Source organism: Osmerus eperlanus, chromosome 5 (assembly GCF_963692335.1).
Source record: "Osmerus eperlanus chromosome 5, fOsmEpe2.1, whole genome shotgun sequence".
NCBI lineage: Eukaryota > Metazoa > Chordata > Actinopteri > Osmeriformes > Osmeridae > Osmerus > Osmerus eperlanus.
Window position 1 is genome coordinate 2,010,772 of NC_085022.1, and position 15,419 is coordinate 2,026,190.

Below are 15,419 nucleotides of genomic sequence, written 5' to 3' on the forward strand. Positions count from 1 at the left end.
TATCTATTTATTAATTGCTATTTATTATTATTTAGCTGTGGCAGTTAATGTCCACAGCAACTTAAGTTTTTATGTCTTTTGACATAAGTTTTAAGTTTTCTGTCTGTTGCTGCTTCTACTGTCTCGTTGTTTTTGTGACAATGACAAATAAAGTACTTTTTATTTTTATTTTTTTATACCTGCAGGAATGCAACATGCTAACACAGTCATTTTTGACAAGAGGTGTTGACTTTCAAATGTACTTCCTGGTTCTTCAATCAAAGGCGGTATCATTCAAACACCTCCACGGAGGAAGGATCGACACTGTCTCTCATAATCACATCATGCTTCTCTTCAATACAAGAGACACTTAGCTGCGAACACTGACAGACGTGGAGAGAAAATGGATCAGCAGAACCCAGACCTGCCTGGTTACCAACACTTTCTCCATTTACAGAACAAGGACAACTGAGTTCAGCATGTCTGCCCAGACGTGATCCTCAGTAGCTTCTTGAGCCTTAAATGTATGTACAATAACAAGGCTGTTTTATGAAACTCACTGGGTTTCCCTGTGTTACTTGCGCTGCAGCACTGCAGCGCTGCAGCACTGCAGCGCTGCAGCCTGCAGTGCTGCAGCCCCCATGCTGCTAGCAGTTACAGTGTTCATGTATTCTGTGTGTATGACCGTGAAGCGCAACAATGACCTGTAATGAACGCAACACGGGTAGGCACACGGATGTGTCACATGTCCCCTGCCGGGGCAGTTCTTGGAGGGGATGGAGGGGGGGGGGGCAGTGCCCCTGTGGCAACAAGCTTGGACCCTGCCCCCCTTGTGGCCCCCTAAATGTAGAGTCTGAATACAAAGTAGAGTCTGAATACAAACATGGTATTTTGCCTGTTAATGCCTGCAATGCAGTGTAGAAAACTATATGACAACAATCATGTTTACTGTAACTGGCCACTCTAACAGTACACCTGGCCCCAGCTTGGAGTTCACCCAGGAGCAGGTGAACTCTGCTCCTGGGGGGGCATCCCAGGAGTATCTTTACACAGTGCGCATCATTTATTTTGGCAGCAGGAAAATCCAAGGTGAAAGTACACAAGGGCAAGGCAAAAACCAGAGTCGTGACCGGGGTGAATATCATGACCGGTAAATCCAGAACACAGAGCGAAAGTACAGGGAGGGACTCAGGCCAAGATACTCGGTTGATCAGAAACAAGCTAGAAGGTCGGAACGTGGAATGGTCATAAAACATTGCCTGGAACCAAAGGCTTAGTAACAGAAGACAATACCTCGCAAAAAACATGAGAAACTGAACTGAACTAGAGAGGGTACATTGTAGGGTGTGCTTGCTTGAGTCGGTTGCAGGTGGGTCCGTCCCTTTACGTTTTTCCCTTCTAGTGATATTTAAGTATTTAGCCTACTCATATTGCATAATTCATTAAGAACCCCCTTTGAAACAAGCTGAACCCCCTTTGAAGGTGGGCTCGCCGAAGGCTGGAGCACACCCAATAAATCGAGTGCCCCAACAAGCGGCAGGTGAAAGTCATCAACAAAAAATTACAATCAACCCGAAAATAGAAAATGGAAAACCTAGAATGTATTAATAAAAAAACACTCATCTAGATCAGTAAAAGATAAAACAAACAAACAAACAAGAGAACCAAGATTAAGAGGGAGCAAAACCTTCCAGTGTACATATTACACTTCAGGATGCCTGTTCAGTCTGCCTCCTGCCTTCCTAATCACACTCACTTCACAGCAGTTTAGCCGTCTCTGTGCCCCCCTTGTCTGCCACTCACCAGTCACTGAGTGATGACATCAGACAACAACATATTTTCGAGGATGCGAACCTGCGGATGCAGGTCTTCTGTCCTCAGTAAACCTGCTTGTGTCTTTTTAAGGATAGCTGTTAGACATGCATGCACTGGAGGTTCTTTGTGGCTGTCTGTATGAGGAAATCCATGGTTGATATACTGAGTCCACAGTACATGGGTACTGCTGACAGTGGAGATCTAAGAGAGAGATTCTGCTTTAATCTATTTTTAAGGAGCAGTATTCTAGACATCTGTCTGTTGACAATGAACAACCCTTATGTGAGTCAATACATGATTTAGCAGATGGAAGGTGTAAGGGTGTACCACTCATCCAGATGATAAATATGCAAGGTTATCTGATGTTTGTGATGAATTCTCTGCCTCAAATGATCGCGCTGTTAGGATCGGCGTACGTTTTGAAGTGTGTGTTTCTGCATGTGTGGGATTGTGTGTTTGTGAGAAAGAGAGGGGAGGGAGGGAGACAGAGAGAGGGATGTGCTCATGAACCAGTTTGAGAGGAGGGTGAGAGGCAGGGGAGAGGGGAGAGGGGGCAGGGAAGGAGCAGAGTAAGAGGTGAGGGGAGGGTGGAGCAGAGTAAGAGGTGAGGGTGGAGCAGAGTGAGAGGTGAGGGGAGGGTGGAGCAGAGTAAGAGGTGAGGGTGGAGCAGAATAAGAGGAGAGGGGAGGGTGGAGCAGAGTAAGAGGTGAGGTGAGGGTGTAGCAGAGTAAGAGGAGAGGGGAGGGTGGAGCAGAATGAGAGGTGAGGGGAGGGTGGAGCAGAGTGAGAGGTGAGGGGAGGGTGGAGCAGAATAAGAGGAGAGGGGAGGGTGGAGCAGAGTGAGAGGTGAGGGGAGGGTGGAGCAGAGTATGAGGTGAGGTGAGGGTGTAGCAGAGTAAGAGGAGAGGGGAGGGTGGAGCAGACTAAGAGGTGAGGGGAGGGTGGAGCAGAGTGAGAGGTGAGGGGAGGGTGGAGCAGAGTAAGAGGAGAGGGGAGGGTGGAGCAGAATGAGAGGTGAGGGGAGGGTGGAGCAGAGTGAGAGGTGAGGGGAGGGTGGAGCAGAGTAAGAGGTGAGGGGAGGGTGGAGCAGAGTGAGAGGTGAGGGGAGGGTGGAGCAGAGTAAGAGGTGAGGGGAGGGTGGAGCAGAGTGAGAGGTGAGGGGAGGGTGGAGCAGAGTAAGAGGTGAGGGGAGGGTGGAGCAGAGTGAGAGGTGAGGGGAGGGTGGAGCAGAGTAAGAGGTGAGGGGAGGGTGGAGCAGAGTAAGAGGTGAGGGTGGAGCAGAGTAAGAGGTGAGGGGAGGGTGGAGCAGAGTGAGAGGTGAGGGGAGGGTGGAGCAGAGTGGCAGAGTGAGAGGTGAGGTCAGGGAAGGAGCAGAGTGAGAGGTGAGGGGAGGGTGGAGCAGAGTGAGAGGTGAGGGGAGGGTGGAGCAGAGTAAGAGGTGAGGGTGGAGCAGAGTAAGAGGTGAGGGGAGGGTGGAGCAGAGTGAGAGGTGAGGGGAGGGTGGAGCAGAGTAAGAGGTGAGGGTGGAGCAGAGTAAGAGGTGAGGGGAGGGTGGAGCAGAGTGAGAGGTGAGGGGAGGGTGGAGTAAGAGGTGAGGGGAGGGTGGAGCAGAGTGAGAGGTGAGGGGAGGGTGGAGCAGAGTAAGAGGTGAGGGTGGAGCAGAGTAAGAGGTGAGGGGAGGGTGGAGCAGAGTGAGAGGTGAGGTGAGGGTGGAGCAGAGTAAGAGGTGAGGGGAGGGTGGAGCAGAGTAAGAGCGATTGAGTGATGTGAGTGACAGCAGCTGATGTGTGCTGTGGGCCTGTGAGGCCCCGTAATAAAGATACCGGAGCACAGAGCTGCTCCCTTAAACACTCCATATCCAGTTAACGACCCTGTGCTCCCAGAGAGAGCGCAGGGCGAGAGCCACGCGGGCTGTCTCAGCACCACTGGGATCTGAACAGAGAGCCCAGATAGACGGGTTATGATTAAACTGCTTCAAACACGGTGTGCTGTTTCAGCCACCAGCCAACATGAAACATGACGCACATGTCTTCCTTTTCCTGTTTGAGAGCTGAACAGTGTGGAATGCAGGACTCACCATTTTCCTTGAAGCTCTTAGCCAGTTTATGTCACTAACCAGTTGAGGTTTACGGTCAATATACCTCCAATTTTACCTTTCGATGATCAATGTTTTACCAGAAGGAGGTAATTTGTGTTGTTTGCTGAAGAAAGGAAATAATTTTCTCTCTCCCTTTAAGCTGCTGCTAGTCATCTTTCTGCTAGCACACACACACTCTCGCACACACTGTCACACACACACACACACTCACACTGGCATTTTACCATGTCAGCAGTGCATCTGATGGTAGCATTTGTGGCCAGCGTCGATAAGCCTCCGACGTGTCAGCAGGGTTAAGAGAGCGAGAGGGAGGGAGAGACGGGGGGGAGAGAGGGTGAGGAGAGAGGGGGGGGAGAGAGGGGGGGAGAGAGGGGGAGGAGAGAGGGGGGGAGAGAGGGGGGGAGAGAGGGGGAGGGAGAGAGGGGGGAGAGAGGGGGAGGGGGAAGAGAGAGGGGGGGAGAGAGGGGGGGAGAGAGGGGGGGAGAGAGGGGGAGGAGAGAGGGGGGGGAGAGAGGGAGGGAGGGAGAGGGGGGGGAGGAGAGGGTGAGGAGAGAGGGGGAGGGGGAGGAGAAAGGGAGGGAGAGAGGGGGAGTGAGGGTGAGATAAAGGGAGGGGGAGCGAGAGAGAGGGAGAGACGGGGGGGAGAGAGGGTGAGGAGAGAGGGGGGGAGAGAGGGGAGGAGAGAGGGGGGGAGAGAGGGGGGGGAGAGAGGGAGGGAGGGAGAGGGGGGGGAGGAGAGGGTGAGGAGAGAGGGGGAGGGGGAGGAGAAAGGGAGGGAGAGAGGGGGAGTGAGGGTGAGATAAAGGGAGGGGGAGCGAGAGAGAGGGAGTGAGAGGGTCTCTGTGTGAGGAGACGGTGATTAGTGCACGGCCGGCGTGGACCACAGGAAGCTCGGCTTGTCAGCGAGGGCGGAGACACATCGCACAGCGTCTCATAAACCTGCTTTATGGCCGCTTGTGTTGCCATCACAGATTAGGTTCACAGACAGACCGCCCCTCTTTTCTCCAATCCTATTTCTATTTAGTGGCATCTGGAGACGCTGTTTCCCTGGACGATTCCCTGGAGTCAGCAGCTGAAGCACAGCTATGAGGGAGGTGCAGATGTGTCGTATCTGGCTCTGTGTAAGCCTCTGGAGCCCTGGAGCAGCCGTGAGGGCGGAGGGCCTTGTGGGGGCCTTCCTGCCGCTGCGTATGATTTGCTGTGGCGTGTCAGTCGGCTTATTTACGCTCCCAGGGGAGAGGTATTGTACACCTACAGAAGGATAAAAGATGTGAGGTAAGCATTCAAAGGGGTTAGAAATATCAGCCAATCAATAGTTCCACCGCATTGATTTATGGTGTGAGTTCTTCCTGGGAAAAGCCTTCAGCTTTACTGATCTGTGAGAGTTTCACTCTGTTTAGACATAAAAGGTCCATTACAAATGAGATGATTGGCTGAGTAGCGCGTCCACATCACCTCCAGTCTGTGAGGCCAGAGACCCAGGGCTCACCTGCAGCTAGTCTTCACACAGGGCTCACCTGCATCTAGTCTTCACACAGGGCTCACCTGCAGCTAGTCTTCACACAGGGCTCACCTGCAGCTAGTCTTCACCCAGGGCTCACCTGCAGCTAGTCTTCACCCAGGGCTCACCTGCAGCTAGTCTTCACACAGGGCTCACCTGCAGCTAGTCTTCACCCAGGGCTCACCTGCAGCTAGTCTTCACACAGGGCTCACCTGCATCTAGTCTTCACACAGGGCTCACCTGCAGCTAGTCTTCACCCAGGGCTCACCTGCAGCTAGTCTTCACACAGGGCTCACCTGCATCTAGTCTTCACACAGGGCTCACCTGCAGCTAGTCTTCACCCAGGGCTCACCTGCAGCTAGTCTTCACACAGGGCTCACCTGCATCTAGTCTTCACACAGGGCTCACCTGCAGCTAGTCTTCACCCAGGGCTCACCTGCAGCTAGTCTTCACACAGGGCTCACCTGCAGCTAGTCTTCACACAGGGCTCACCTGCAGCTAGTCTTCACCCAGGGCTCACCTGCAGCTAGTCTTCACACAGGGCTCACCTGCAGCTAGTCTTCACCCAGGGCTCACCTGCAGCTAGTCTTCACACAGGGCTCACCTGCATCTAGTCTTCACACAGGGCTCACCTGCAGCTAGTCTTCACCCAGGGCTCACCTGCAGCTAGTCTTCACACAGGGCTCACCTGCATCTAGTCTTCACACAGGGCTCACCTGCATCTAGTCTTCACACAGGGCTCACCTGCAGCTAGTCTTCACACAGGGCTCACCTGCATCTAGTCTTCACACAGGGCTCACCTGCAGCTAGTCTTCACCCAGGGCTCACCTGCAGCTAGTCTTCACACAGGGCTCACCTGCAGCTAGTCTTCACCCAGGGCTCACCTGCAGCTAGTCTTCACCCAGGGCTCACCTGCAGCTAGTCTTCACACAGGGCTCACCTGCAGCTAGTCTTCACACAGGGCTCACCTGCAGCTAGTCTTCAAAGCCTGACAACCACACAGAGATTCTTAAACCACAAACATCGATTCTATCATCTCAGAATTTTCCATTTCCGTTTTTTTTGGAAGAGCAAAACTATTGATTGTTTTCTTTTTACATCAACAAGATTTAGGTTTGGTTTCAAGACAAAGAACAAAGTAAAACCAGTTTTCACTATTTGATCAGCCCTTCTCTGTCGGTTTTGAAGGACAAGACTGTTTTATTAATTCACTTCAGGATATGTAAAAATTATAAATATACATAAACAATATTTATAGACGAAACATGTTAGCACTTTTCACAAAGTCACTAAAACAACGTTTTATAATAATATAATATAACAATATATTATTATTATAATGATAAACACTGCAAGTGACTGAACTATAAGTCGGTTATAGTGCCTCACACCTGACCAGTTCATGTTCCCGACAGAAGGGCTTCATGGGGTTGAGATGCGTTCAAAGCAGAAGCAGTCCTGTGATGTTGTTACCTGTGACATATTCAGCCTCTGGTATTACAAACACTGAGAGAAACGTATTGGTGAGAAAGTACTGTAATCTTCATTTCATAAATGATACCCCCTGCCTCCTCATCTCCCTCCGACAGCTCTGTCTCCCTCACACCTGTCTAACTGCAGGTCAGACTGAAAAGGACTTTCGCCTCATCTTTAAAAAAGAAAGACGAGAGCAAACAACTCTTAGTTCTGGAAAAATGTCCATATGAGCATAAAATCCCAAAGGCAGCATCATTTGACAGTGGTCACACAGCATTATACCACTGCTACAGTCCTGCAGCAGCAAACACAGCCACCACCCTTCACTAAGAGACTTCCAAAAGTCAAGAGGCAAGAACCCATAAAGGTTTTGAGATGCCTGTGATGGCATGTGACCCCAACGGAGAGGGCAGGACACTAGAGGCTCCAGACTAACCACCACCAGATGAAATACTCCGTTCAGCTCAACGTGTTTCATAACCAGCTACTCAGTTCAGATCTGTAGCCTCCTCGTCTCCCCGCCGAGGTCCCAGTCACAGGTCTGGCTGGAAGCTCTTGCTCTCCACCAGACTGTGTGACATGTTCCTGAGCTCGTCCCCAGAGAGCACCGTCCGGTACCCCAGCAGGGAGAGCGTGTCGTTGCACAACGTCTGGACCGTCCGGACCACGTGGAAGCCCAGCCGCAGCCTCCAGCTCTCCGCCGTGGCCCGGGAGTCCCTGGAGGTGGAGTAGCGGTAGTTCCAGTCCGAGGGCGACACCACGCTTCCGTTGGTGTTCAGGGAGATCCAGGCCCGCACGCTCTCCTCCATCTCCAGGCCCAGGAAGCGGTACAGCTCCCTGGCCTTCTCCTCGGGCCGCAGGGCCAGGTCCTCGTAGCGCAGCAGCACGTAGCGCCCCCGCAGCCACGCCGGCCGGCTCAGCCCCGTCTCCACCGACACCGCCATGTCCCTGCAGGTGCTCGTGATCTGGGACAGGTCCAGGTAGTGGGGTCGGCGGCCAGTGGCGTTCCAGATCTTCCAGGGGCGGAACTGCTCGGGGAAGGCCACCATGCGGGAGGCCAGGACGGCTCGGGGGTCACGCACCAGGTGGACGATCCGCAGGTCGAGACGGAGGTCCTCCGTCAGCGTCCTCAGGTCCCCCACCTCCGGCACGCGGACCGTCTTGATGGCCACGTGTCTCCGCGCCAGGCAGGCGGCGGAGGCCAGCGTCAGGTTCAGAGCTCCGCACCTCCGGGGACACCAGGCCTCGTCAGGGAGGCCCCCCGCGCCTGCCTCCCACGCCTCGGGGCACACGGGCGGGGAACACAGCGCCTGGCTGGAGCTACGCCGGAAGAAGGCTCCGGTCAGGTGGTCCTGGGGTCGGGGGCGGATGTAGCTCTCCAGGAAGGTGAGGTCGCAGGAGTAGAGGTTGAGGAGGAGGTCGCGGTACGCCCCCAGCAGGGCCCGGCGGTCCAGGCTGCGCCGCAGGCGGCTAGAGGAGTTGGTGAAGGCCTGCTGGATGTGGTACAGCGGTTCGAACGCGTAGAACACCCCTGGGTGCTGGTTGAGGAGCTGCCCGGTGAAGGAGGAACCGCTGCGGGTGGTAGCGAACAGCAGGATGTGGCGGCGAGGAGGCGAGCTGGGGGACGAGGCTGGGGTGCCGTCGTCACACAACACCCTCCCCCTGTGGTCTGGGGACAGGAGAGAGGACACGTCCACTAAATCAACAAGATTTACATAACCCAGCTTCTCTGCATTCATTATCGATAGTAATATACTAGTGTAATAGCACCGAATCTATGTAAGATCAGCCACTCTGTATTCATTATTGATAGTAATTTACAAGTTTAATAAGAGTAAAACCACATGAGCTCTGCAGATCTGTATTCATTATTGATAGTAATACACCAGTTTAAAAGCCATGGTTCAACATACCAGTAAAAAGCACTACCCATTGGGCACCTTCCTGACTTACACCGCGGGAAATAATGAAACCCTTCTCAGAGACGGGGGGGAAGTTCATTAAACTGAAACCGTTGGAGAGGATGGAGAGAGTCAATGAGTTTAAATAACTCAGATAATAAACATGCATGAACCAGGTCTGACGGTCTTACCCTGGGAGCTATGAAACAGCAGCTCCAAATATAGAGCAGATAGCTAACAAGCGTAATTACTGCAGAGGAGGACTTGATTGCAAAAGCAACATTAACTTTTCACAGAGCGGATTAATGGAGGCTGCACAGTCAGTGTGTGAGATCAGATTAGTCGTGATAAATTGGAGGATGATTGTGAAAGGAACCACAGATGTGACATCTTTCTCATTTCTCCTACTCATCCCTCCCACTGTGATGAAGGAAATCCTCTGCTGTGAAAGGATCGTCATCCCCTTCTCCCCCCTCTCCCCTCTCTCCCCCCTCTCCCCCCTCTCCCCTCTCTCCCCCCTCTCCCCTCTCTCCCCTCTCTCCCCTCTCCCCCCTCTCCCCCCTCTCCCCCTTCCCCGTGGAGAGCCACAGTTGGATCTCACTCCACACTGACTTTGATGCCCTTCTGAAGTATCAGTCTGAAGTCTCGTTCAAAACCAACATGTCAACACCATCTGAACAACTCCCATGAACGCACTCAAAGTCAAGACCAACACCAAGCACATAGACACTCACACACACACACACACACACACAAACACACACACAGAGATATAGTATAGTTCCAAAAGTTAGTTGAGCCAGTTTAGAATCAAAGTGAGAGAACAAACTCCATCCTAATGCCCCTGATTCTGGAAGGAGAGGTTCATTACCAGGTGTACTGAGCAGAGTCCACACTGGTCAGAGTACGAGTGTGTGTGCCCCCTTCTGGTGCTTTCTGCCTGAGGTCATAAACAGTGATTCGTCCTAAACAGCTACCTCAGGAAAATGTCTGTGTTGATGTTTATTGTGGATTGACTTGATGATGTTTTTATAGCCACTTCCACTCTCAACCTTATGGTATCGCATCTTACTCTGAGCAATGGATATATCAGATTTTCAAGTCTAAGTCCAAATCAGAGTGGTTTATTTGTCACATGCACTGAATAGCAGAGCGTCATCAGGATAGATGCATGCCTGTGACCTGGCAAGCAGCATCTACATAGCAGCATCAACAAATCTAAAAAACATTCAGTAAAAAAAAATATATATATACATATAGCATACAGCATCAAAACAAAATAACAAAAGAATAGAAGCAAAGAATATAATTTCAATGAAAAGCAGAAGAAGTTTCCAAAGAAGACATTCTGGGCAGTGCAAGGACATATACGTGAATGACAAAAGACGCTGTCACAAAAATAAAACAGAATAGCTCACAATGACATCCCAATTACATCACAATGACACCAACAGACACTTAAAACCATAAATATATATAAAGACTAGATGTCTTATGGCGGAGTCTAGAACGTCCGCACATGGCGGCCATCTTGCTACAGTCAACTCGCTCACCCATAACATTGTGTTGATGCTTCATGTACTTTTTAAATTACCATAACTTGCTCAATTTCCAACCGATTTTTAAACGGTTTTGTTTGTTATCAACGTCAGAGATGTCATTATGCCACTGCATACTTCTATTGTTTAAAAAAATATATAACATAATTATTCATAAGTATGCAGTGGCATAACGACATCTCTGACGTTGATAACAAACCAAAACGTTTAAAAATCGGTTGAAAATTGAGCAAGTTATGGTTATTTAAAAAGTACATGTAGCATCAACACAATGTTATGGGTGAGAAAGATGGCCGCCATGTGCGGACGTTCGACTCCGTTGTCCGGTATATATATATATATATATATATATCTATGCTTAAAACCCATTTCAAGGAAGTGTATTTTTTCTCTCACAATCCATCAAGCATTCACCACCTCCTGGAAATGAAGGAGTTGGGGGGAAAGGTGATGGTCAAGAAACGCCGGGGCAGTCAGAGGCGTCGACGCCGGGCGCCGTTTAGCGGACGCTGTACGTGGCGTGTTCAGTTTGTTACTGTGTCGGTGGACAATAACCGCCAGGTGAACATTCTTCAAGAGCTTCTGTTGCTCAGTGTTGCCATGGTTCCTACTGTGTAAGTGTATGCTGGTGCAGTATCATGAATACAGTAGATAGTATTCTAGCGTCTGGAGAAGACTTTCTCTAGAGAGCAGGTTCTTCACGACTGCAGGCGGTCTCATCAACAAGGGCCTGAAAGTGACACTGACTGGTACACCTGTTCTAATAACACTGTTCTGATAACACTGTTCTTCGACTGTTCATTTGTCACTTTTTGTTCTTGCCTTTTCTGTCCTTGCGTTATATGTTTCTTGTTAAGCACCACCATACCGAAGCAAATTCATTGTATTCAGGGGGCCCATGAAGAGATTGACAGCCCCCCCCCCTCCTTATTTATGTTATGTCCGTTTTTTCACTCTTCACTCCGTTTTATTCCCCCCTCCCCCCTCCCCCCCCCCGGATAGTCAGCCCCACTTTCCCCCCCACTCCAACCCCACTGCTTGTATGTGAAAACAGACTTGGTAATGAACCAGTTTCTGACTCTGACTCTGAAAGTGGTTTCCTACCTCGGGGTGTGTGTGTCTGGCAGCGGTGCACGTCCTGACAGGGGCTGTGCAGGGACTCCCTCAGGGTCCGGATGGCCGTGTACTGGACCCCCAGAGACGCACACACCAGCAGCAGCACTGTCTTCCAGGAACACTCCATCTTGCCGCCTCCAAACCTGCATCCTCCACAGCGCTGCCAGGGACACATGCAGACAGTCAGCCAGGAGGGGGTGCTATCCCCCTGCAGGGCAAAACAGAGAAGATCCCTCCTGGCTCCTCTTCATCCACTATCTGATGACTCCAGGGAGACTAAGATCAGCAATTTAAACTGTGCATGCAGGGAGAGACTCAGGCAATAAGATGATAGAAGCACAGGGTAACTGCAGAGACGTATACAGTATACAGAGCCAGATTCACATTTACACAGAGCCATGTAAACGAGTTCATACACGTCCACACACAGCTACATAAACAGCTGTACAGAACAGACTGCGTGCACTTACAGAACATCTGTTGTGCGTGCTGGTCTAACCACACCTGAATTCACCAGCTAACAGACAACACTTTATCATGTTGAAAAGCTCCAAACATCTAAACCCTGCTCCGACTGCGGCTCCGTCTAGTCTGTGATGATGTGATCTCAAAGTAGCACTCTCAACTCCTGGGCCTGAAAGAGCCGGGGTAAAGTAAAGAAGAGGTGACTTCCTCTAAGTGAGGAGCCTCGATCTGTTCACTTCAGCCAGACCACCACAACTCAAACCTAACCTCCCCTCAGCCTCACCACAACTCAAACCTAACCCCCCCACCAGCCTCACCACAACTCAAACCTACCCCCCCCTTCAGCCTCAGCCTCACCACAACTCAAACCTAACCCCCCCTCAGCCTCACCACAACTCAAACCTAACCCCCCCTCAGCCTCACCACAACTCAAACCTAACCCCCCCTCAGCCTCACCACAACTCAAACCTAACCCCCCCTCAGCCTCACCACAACTCAAACCTAATCCCCCCTCAGCCTCACCACAACTCAAACCTAACCCCCCCTCAGCCTCACCACAACTACCAGCGCCTATCTTAAGAAATAGCTGCCATGTGGGACTACATGGACCATCAAAGACACGCTGAATAGGACTGCCCCCCCACTCCCCTCCTCCTGTCTGCGGATCATTAATGATGTTTATGTTTTTTATAGTAGGCTCATCTCCCAGGAACACATCACACAGAGAGGGGCTGTATGCGTTTGATGTTCCATTAATCACAGACAGGATCGCAACAATGGATATGCTCTCTTCAGCTGTTGCCACGGACACCACGATCTAATAGCACAACAGCACAACACAAAATACAGCTATTAACCGGATCCATTGATCGTTTTTAGGCCATTTTACGAAACAGGAACTGGAGAACATCTGAGGGTGAATTACAGCACATGATGGAACATATTCTCAGGTCTTCTGACTGTAATAGCTTTGATCCTGAACTTGAGAGGGAAAACATCTAGGCTACTGTATCTGCTGAAGATGATGATATCTTCTGCTGAGGGGGGGGGATTACTCCAGGCCTGTGACTCCTCCCCCTCATCCCCTCACCCTGTCAGACACTGAGAAACCAGTCCAATCTACTGTCTGAAACAATTTGATGTAAGTAGGTTTTTTAATCTTCTCCCTCTGAGTTATACTCTGGCGTTTCTGTCATCCTGGGATACCACCAAAAGAGTCCTTGTAGACGAGGCTGTCAACAGCTCCAAACAGGCCGTGTTTCCATCGCCTCATCCATGTTTCATACAGTAACAACGTTAGTGGGCCCACAGCCTCAGCGACTGTCTCTGCCCTGCTCTGTGTGGGGATCTGGGCGCCTGTTTCTGAAGGGCTGTGAATTATAGAGAGACATGAGCAGGTGTTTGGCTGCCAGAGCTAAACAATGAAAGATAATGACTTTTGCGCGAGGTGCTCAAAGGGGAATAGCTGTAGTGAAACATGAAGGCTGGAGATTAGGTCTGAAGTGAGTGCAGGGAGGAGAGGAGAGTTGGACGGCTCCTTCGCTGTGACCCCTGAAGGATCGTGAATGTCCAGTCTTCACTGTCCTCCAGGGATAAGTCACATGTAGTATCTACTGTAGAGCACTATCTGTCTGATCCTTTTCTTTTCCCTCTCTCTCTCTCTCTCTCTCTCTCTCTCTCTCTCTCTCTCTCTCTCTCTCTCTCTCTCTCTCTCTCTCTCTCTCTGTGTCTCTCTCTCTCTCTCTCTCTCTCTCTGTGTCTCTCTCTCTCTGTCTCTCTCTCTCTGTCTCTGTCTCTCTGATTTGCTCTCTCTTCCAACCTTCTCTCTCTTTCTTACTCATTATCTTTTATATCTCCTTCTCTCTCTGTCTCTCTCTCTCACACACACACACACTTTTCATTTGCAGCCACTCACGCTACAAGTCCCTTTTCTTTTTCTTTCCGTTACACGGGGGCACAAACAATCATGCTCGGGATTTGAAGTCATAGTACAGCGGAGCACATCGCCTCAGGCAGAACAGCTGAGATAGCGAGGGACCGCGCGCGAGGGACCGCAGATAGTGTTTCTGCAGGCTACAGACGGACCTGATAGACAAGATTCATTTGGTCCCACATGTTTCCACTACCCGGCAGGAAACGCAGTTAAACTGTACACTGACAATTTGAGAAAGATCAGTATTACTTTTTATTCTTTAATCAACGTGAGAAAAAACAACAAAAAAGGTAGGCTATTCTAGAAGGAAACCCTAAAAGACGAGCTGTAAAGATGCCCAGTGCAGTTTTGTTTACTGTTAGCCTATGTTGTTTCTTTTTTGTTGTCATCAGACTAACAGATACAGCGGGCATCTGAATCCCTAAGAAAAGTGCACACCGTCTAGAAATGTCAGCTTTGTTTTGACATGAGCCTTGTCCGCATATACTTCAAACAGAATAAAATTAATAAACAGACAGTGACAGTATAGAAATAATTTTTTTTCAGACGGTTATTTATCCGTTATCATCACCCATCTGCGCTGTTGTCTTTCCTAATGCTGTACAGCGAGTCAAGCAACATAGTTCTATGTGAGAGAAAAGAAAATCGAAACGCGCACTATTAACTAAAACAACAATCATTAAAAAATTCTCACCATTACCACATGTGACTTCGTGTTAGCACAGAGTCATCTCCACAGCTTCGACTAATCGGTGGTGTGTCGGTGCCGTCCGGTGGTAACGGAGAGAGAGATGAGCGAGCCAGAAAGGATGTAAGGAGCTCAGCGCCGGTTGTGAGGACCGAAGATGAGAGGCGCGAGAGCTGGAGCGGGCGCGTGAGTGAGTAGTTAGCAGAGCACGTCCTGTACCCGCCTCCAAGCAGCCTCACCCTTCCAACTCGAGTGTTGAAAACGTGAAGTTGGAGATCAGGTCCTCTATTGTCATTTTGGCATAGCTATTGTCAGGTGAAAGGCTTTGAGACTTAATAGATTTTTACCACATATTTACAACAGATCTTATAGGTTAGTACAAAACATATAGGCCTAGGCTACTACAGACAGTGATAGTGACATTTCCAAGCAGAACACTTGATACTTAATTACTAACAAACCAACTGGGCACACAGATTAGAGCCACAACACGGTGGATGACAAAGTCTCATGTGAGGGTATGTAACATACATAGCCTCGCTCCGCCATCATATCAAGGTGTCGTTCGCCACTCGCTGGGATCTAACGCACAACCTCTGACTTGCCAAGCGCGACCACTACCAACTACGCCAAAGAAAAGCTAGCTCTTCTTTGACGCGGCTGGCCTCTTACATACCTGAGGAGTGAGTTTCACGGTTCTCACTTCGTTACACTCACGAACGTGCAAAAATGCACTTCTCTAACATAACCGACCTATCAATCTCCACGTGAAGGCGGCAGCAGGTGTGTGAAAGTGGCAAAGAGACAGGGAGAGCCTATCAGAGAGAAACACCTTGTTTCGAGCCTCCTGCCAGGCTAGTTGCACCCCAGCCAGACCAGCAGGAATGG

General features: G+C 50.3%; 1 protein-coding gene across 1 annotated transcript; it reads right to left on the reverse strand.

Annotated features, from left to right (window-relative positions):
- Positions 1-6,551: 6,551 nt before the first annotated feature.
- si:ch73-62b13.1 (Carbohydrate sulfotransferase 1-like) lies at positions 6,552-14,717 on the reverse strand. The gene is made up of 3 exons (XM_062460982.1): positions 14,538-14,717; positions 11,434-11,605; positions 6,552-8,538 (listed from the first exon to the last, which is right to left on the reverse strand). Exons 1-3 carry the CDS (start codon positions 14,538-14,540, stop codon positions 7,403-7,405), a joined length of 1,311 nt encoding a protein of 436 aa, XP_062316966.1. The 5' UTR covers positions 14,541-14,717; the 3' UTR covers positions 6,552-7,402.
- Positions 14,718-15,419: the final 702 nt, after the last annotated feature.

Excerpts from the sequence above, each read along its gene's own strand:
- si:ch73-62b13.1 (XM_062460982.1), bottom strand. Across the intron at positions 8,539-11,433 it reads CCAGACACACACACCCCGAG|ACCACAGGGGGAGGGTGTTG; the intron begins GTAGGAAACCAC and ends TCCTGTCCCCAG.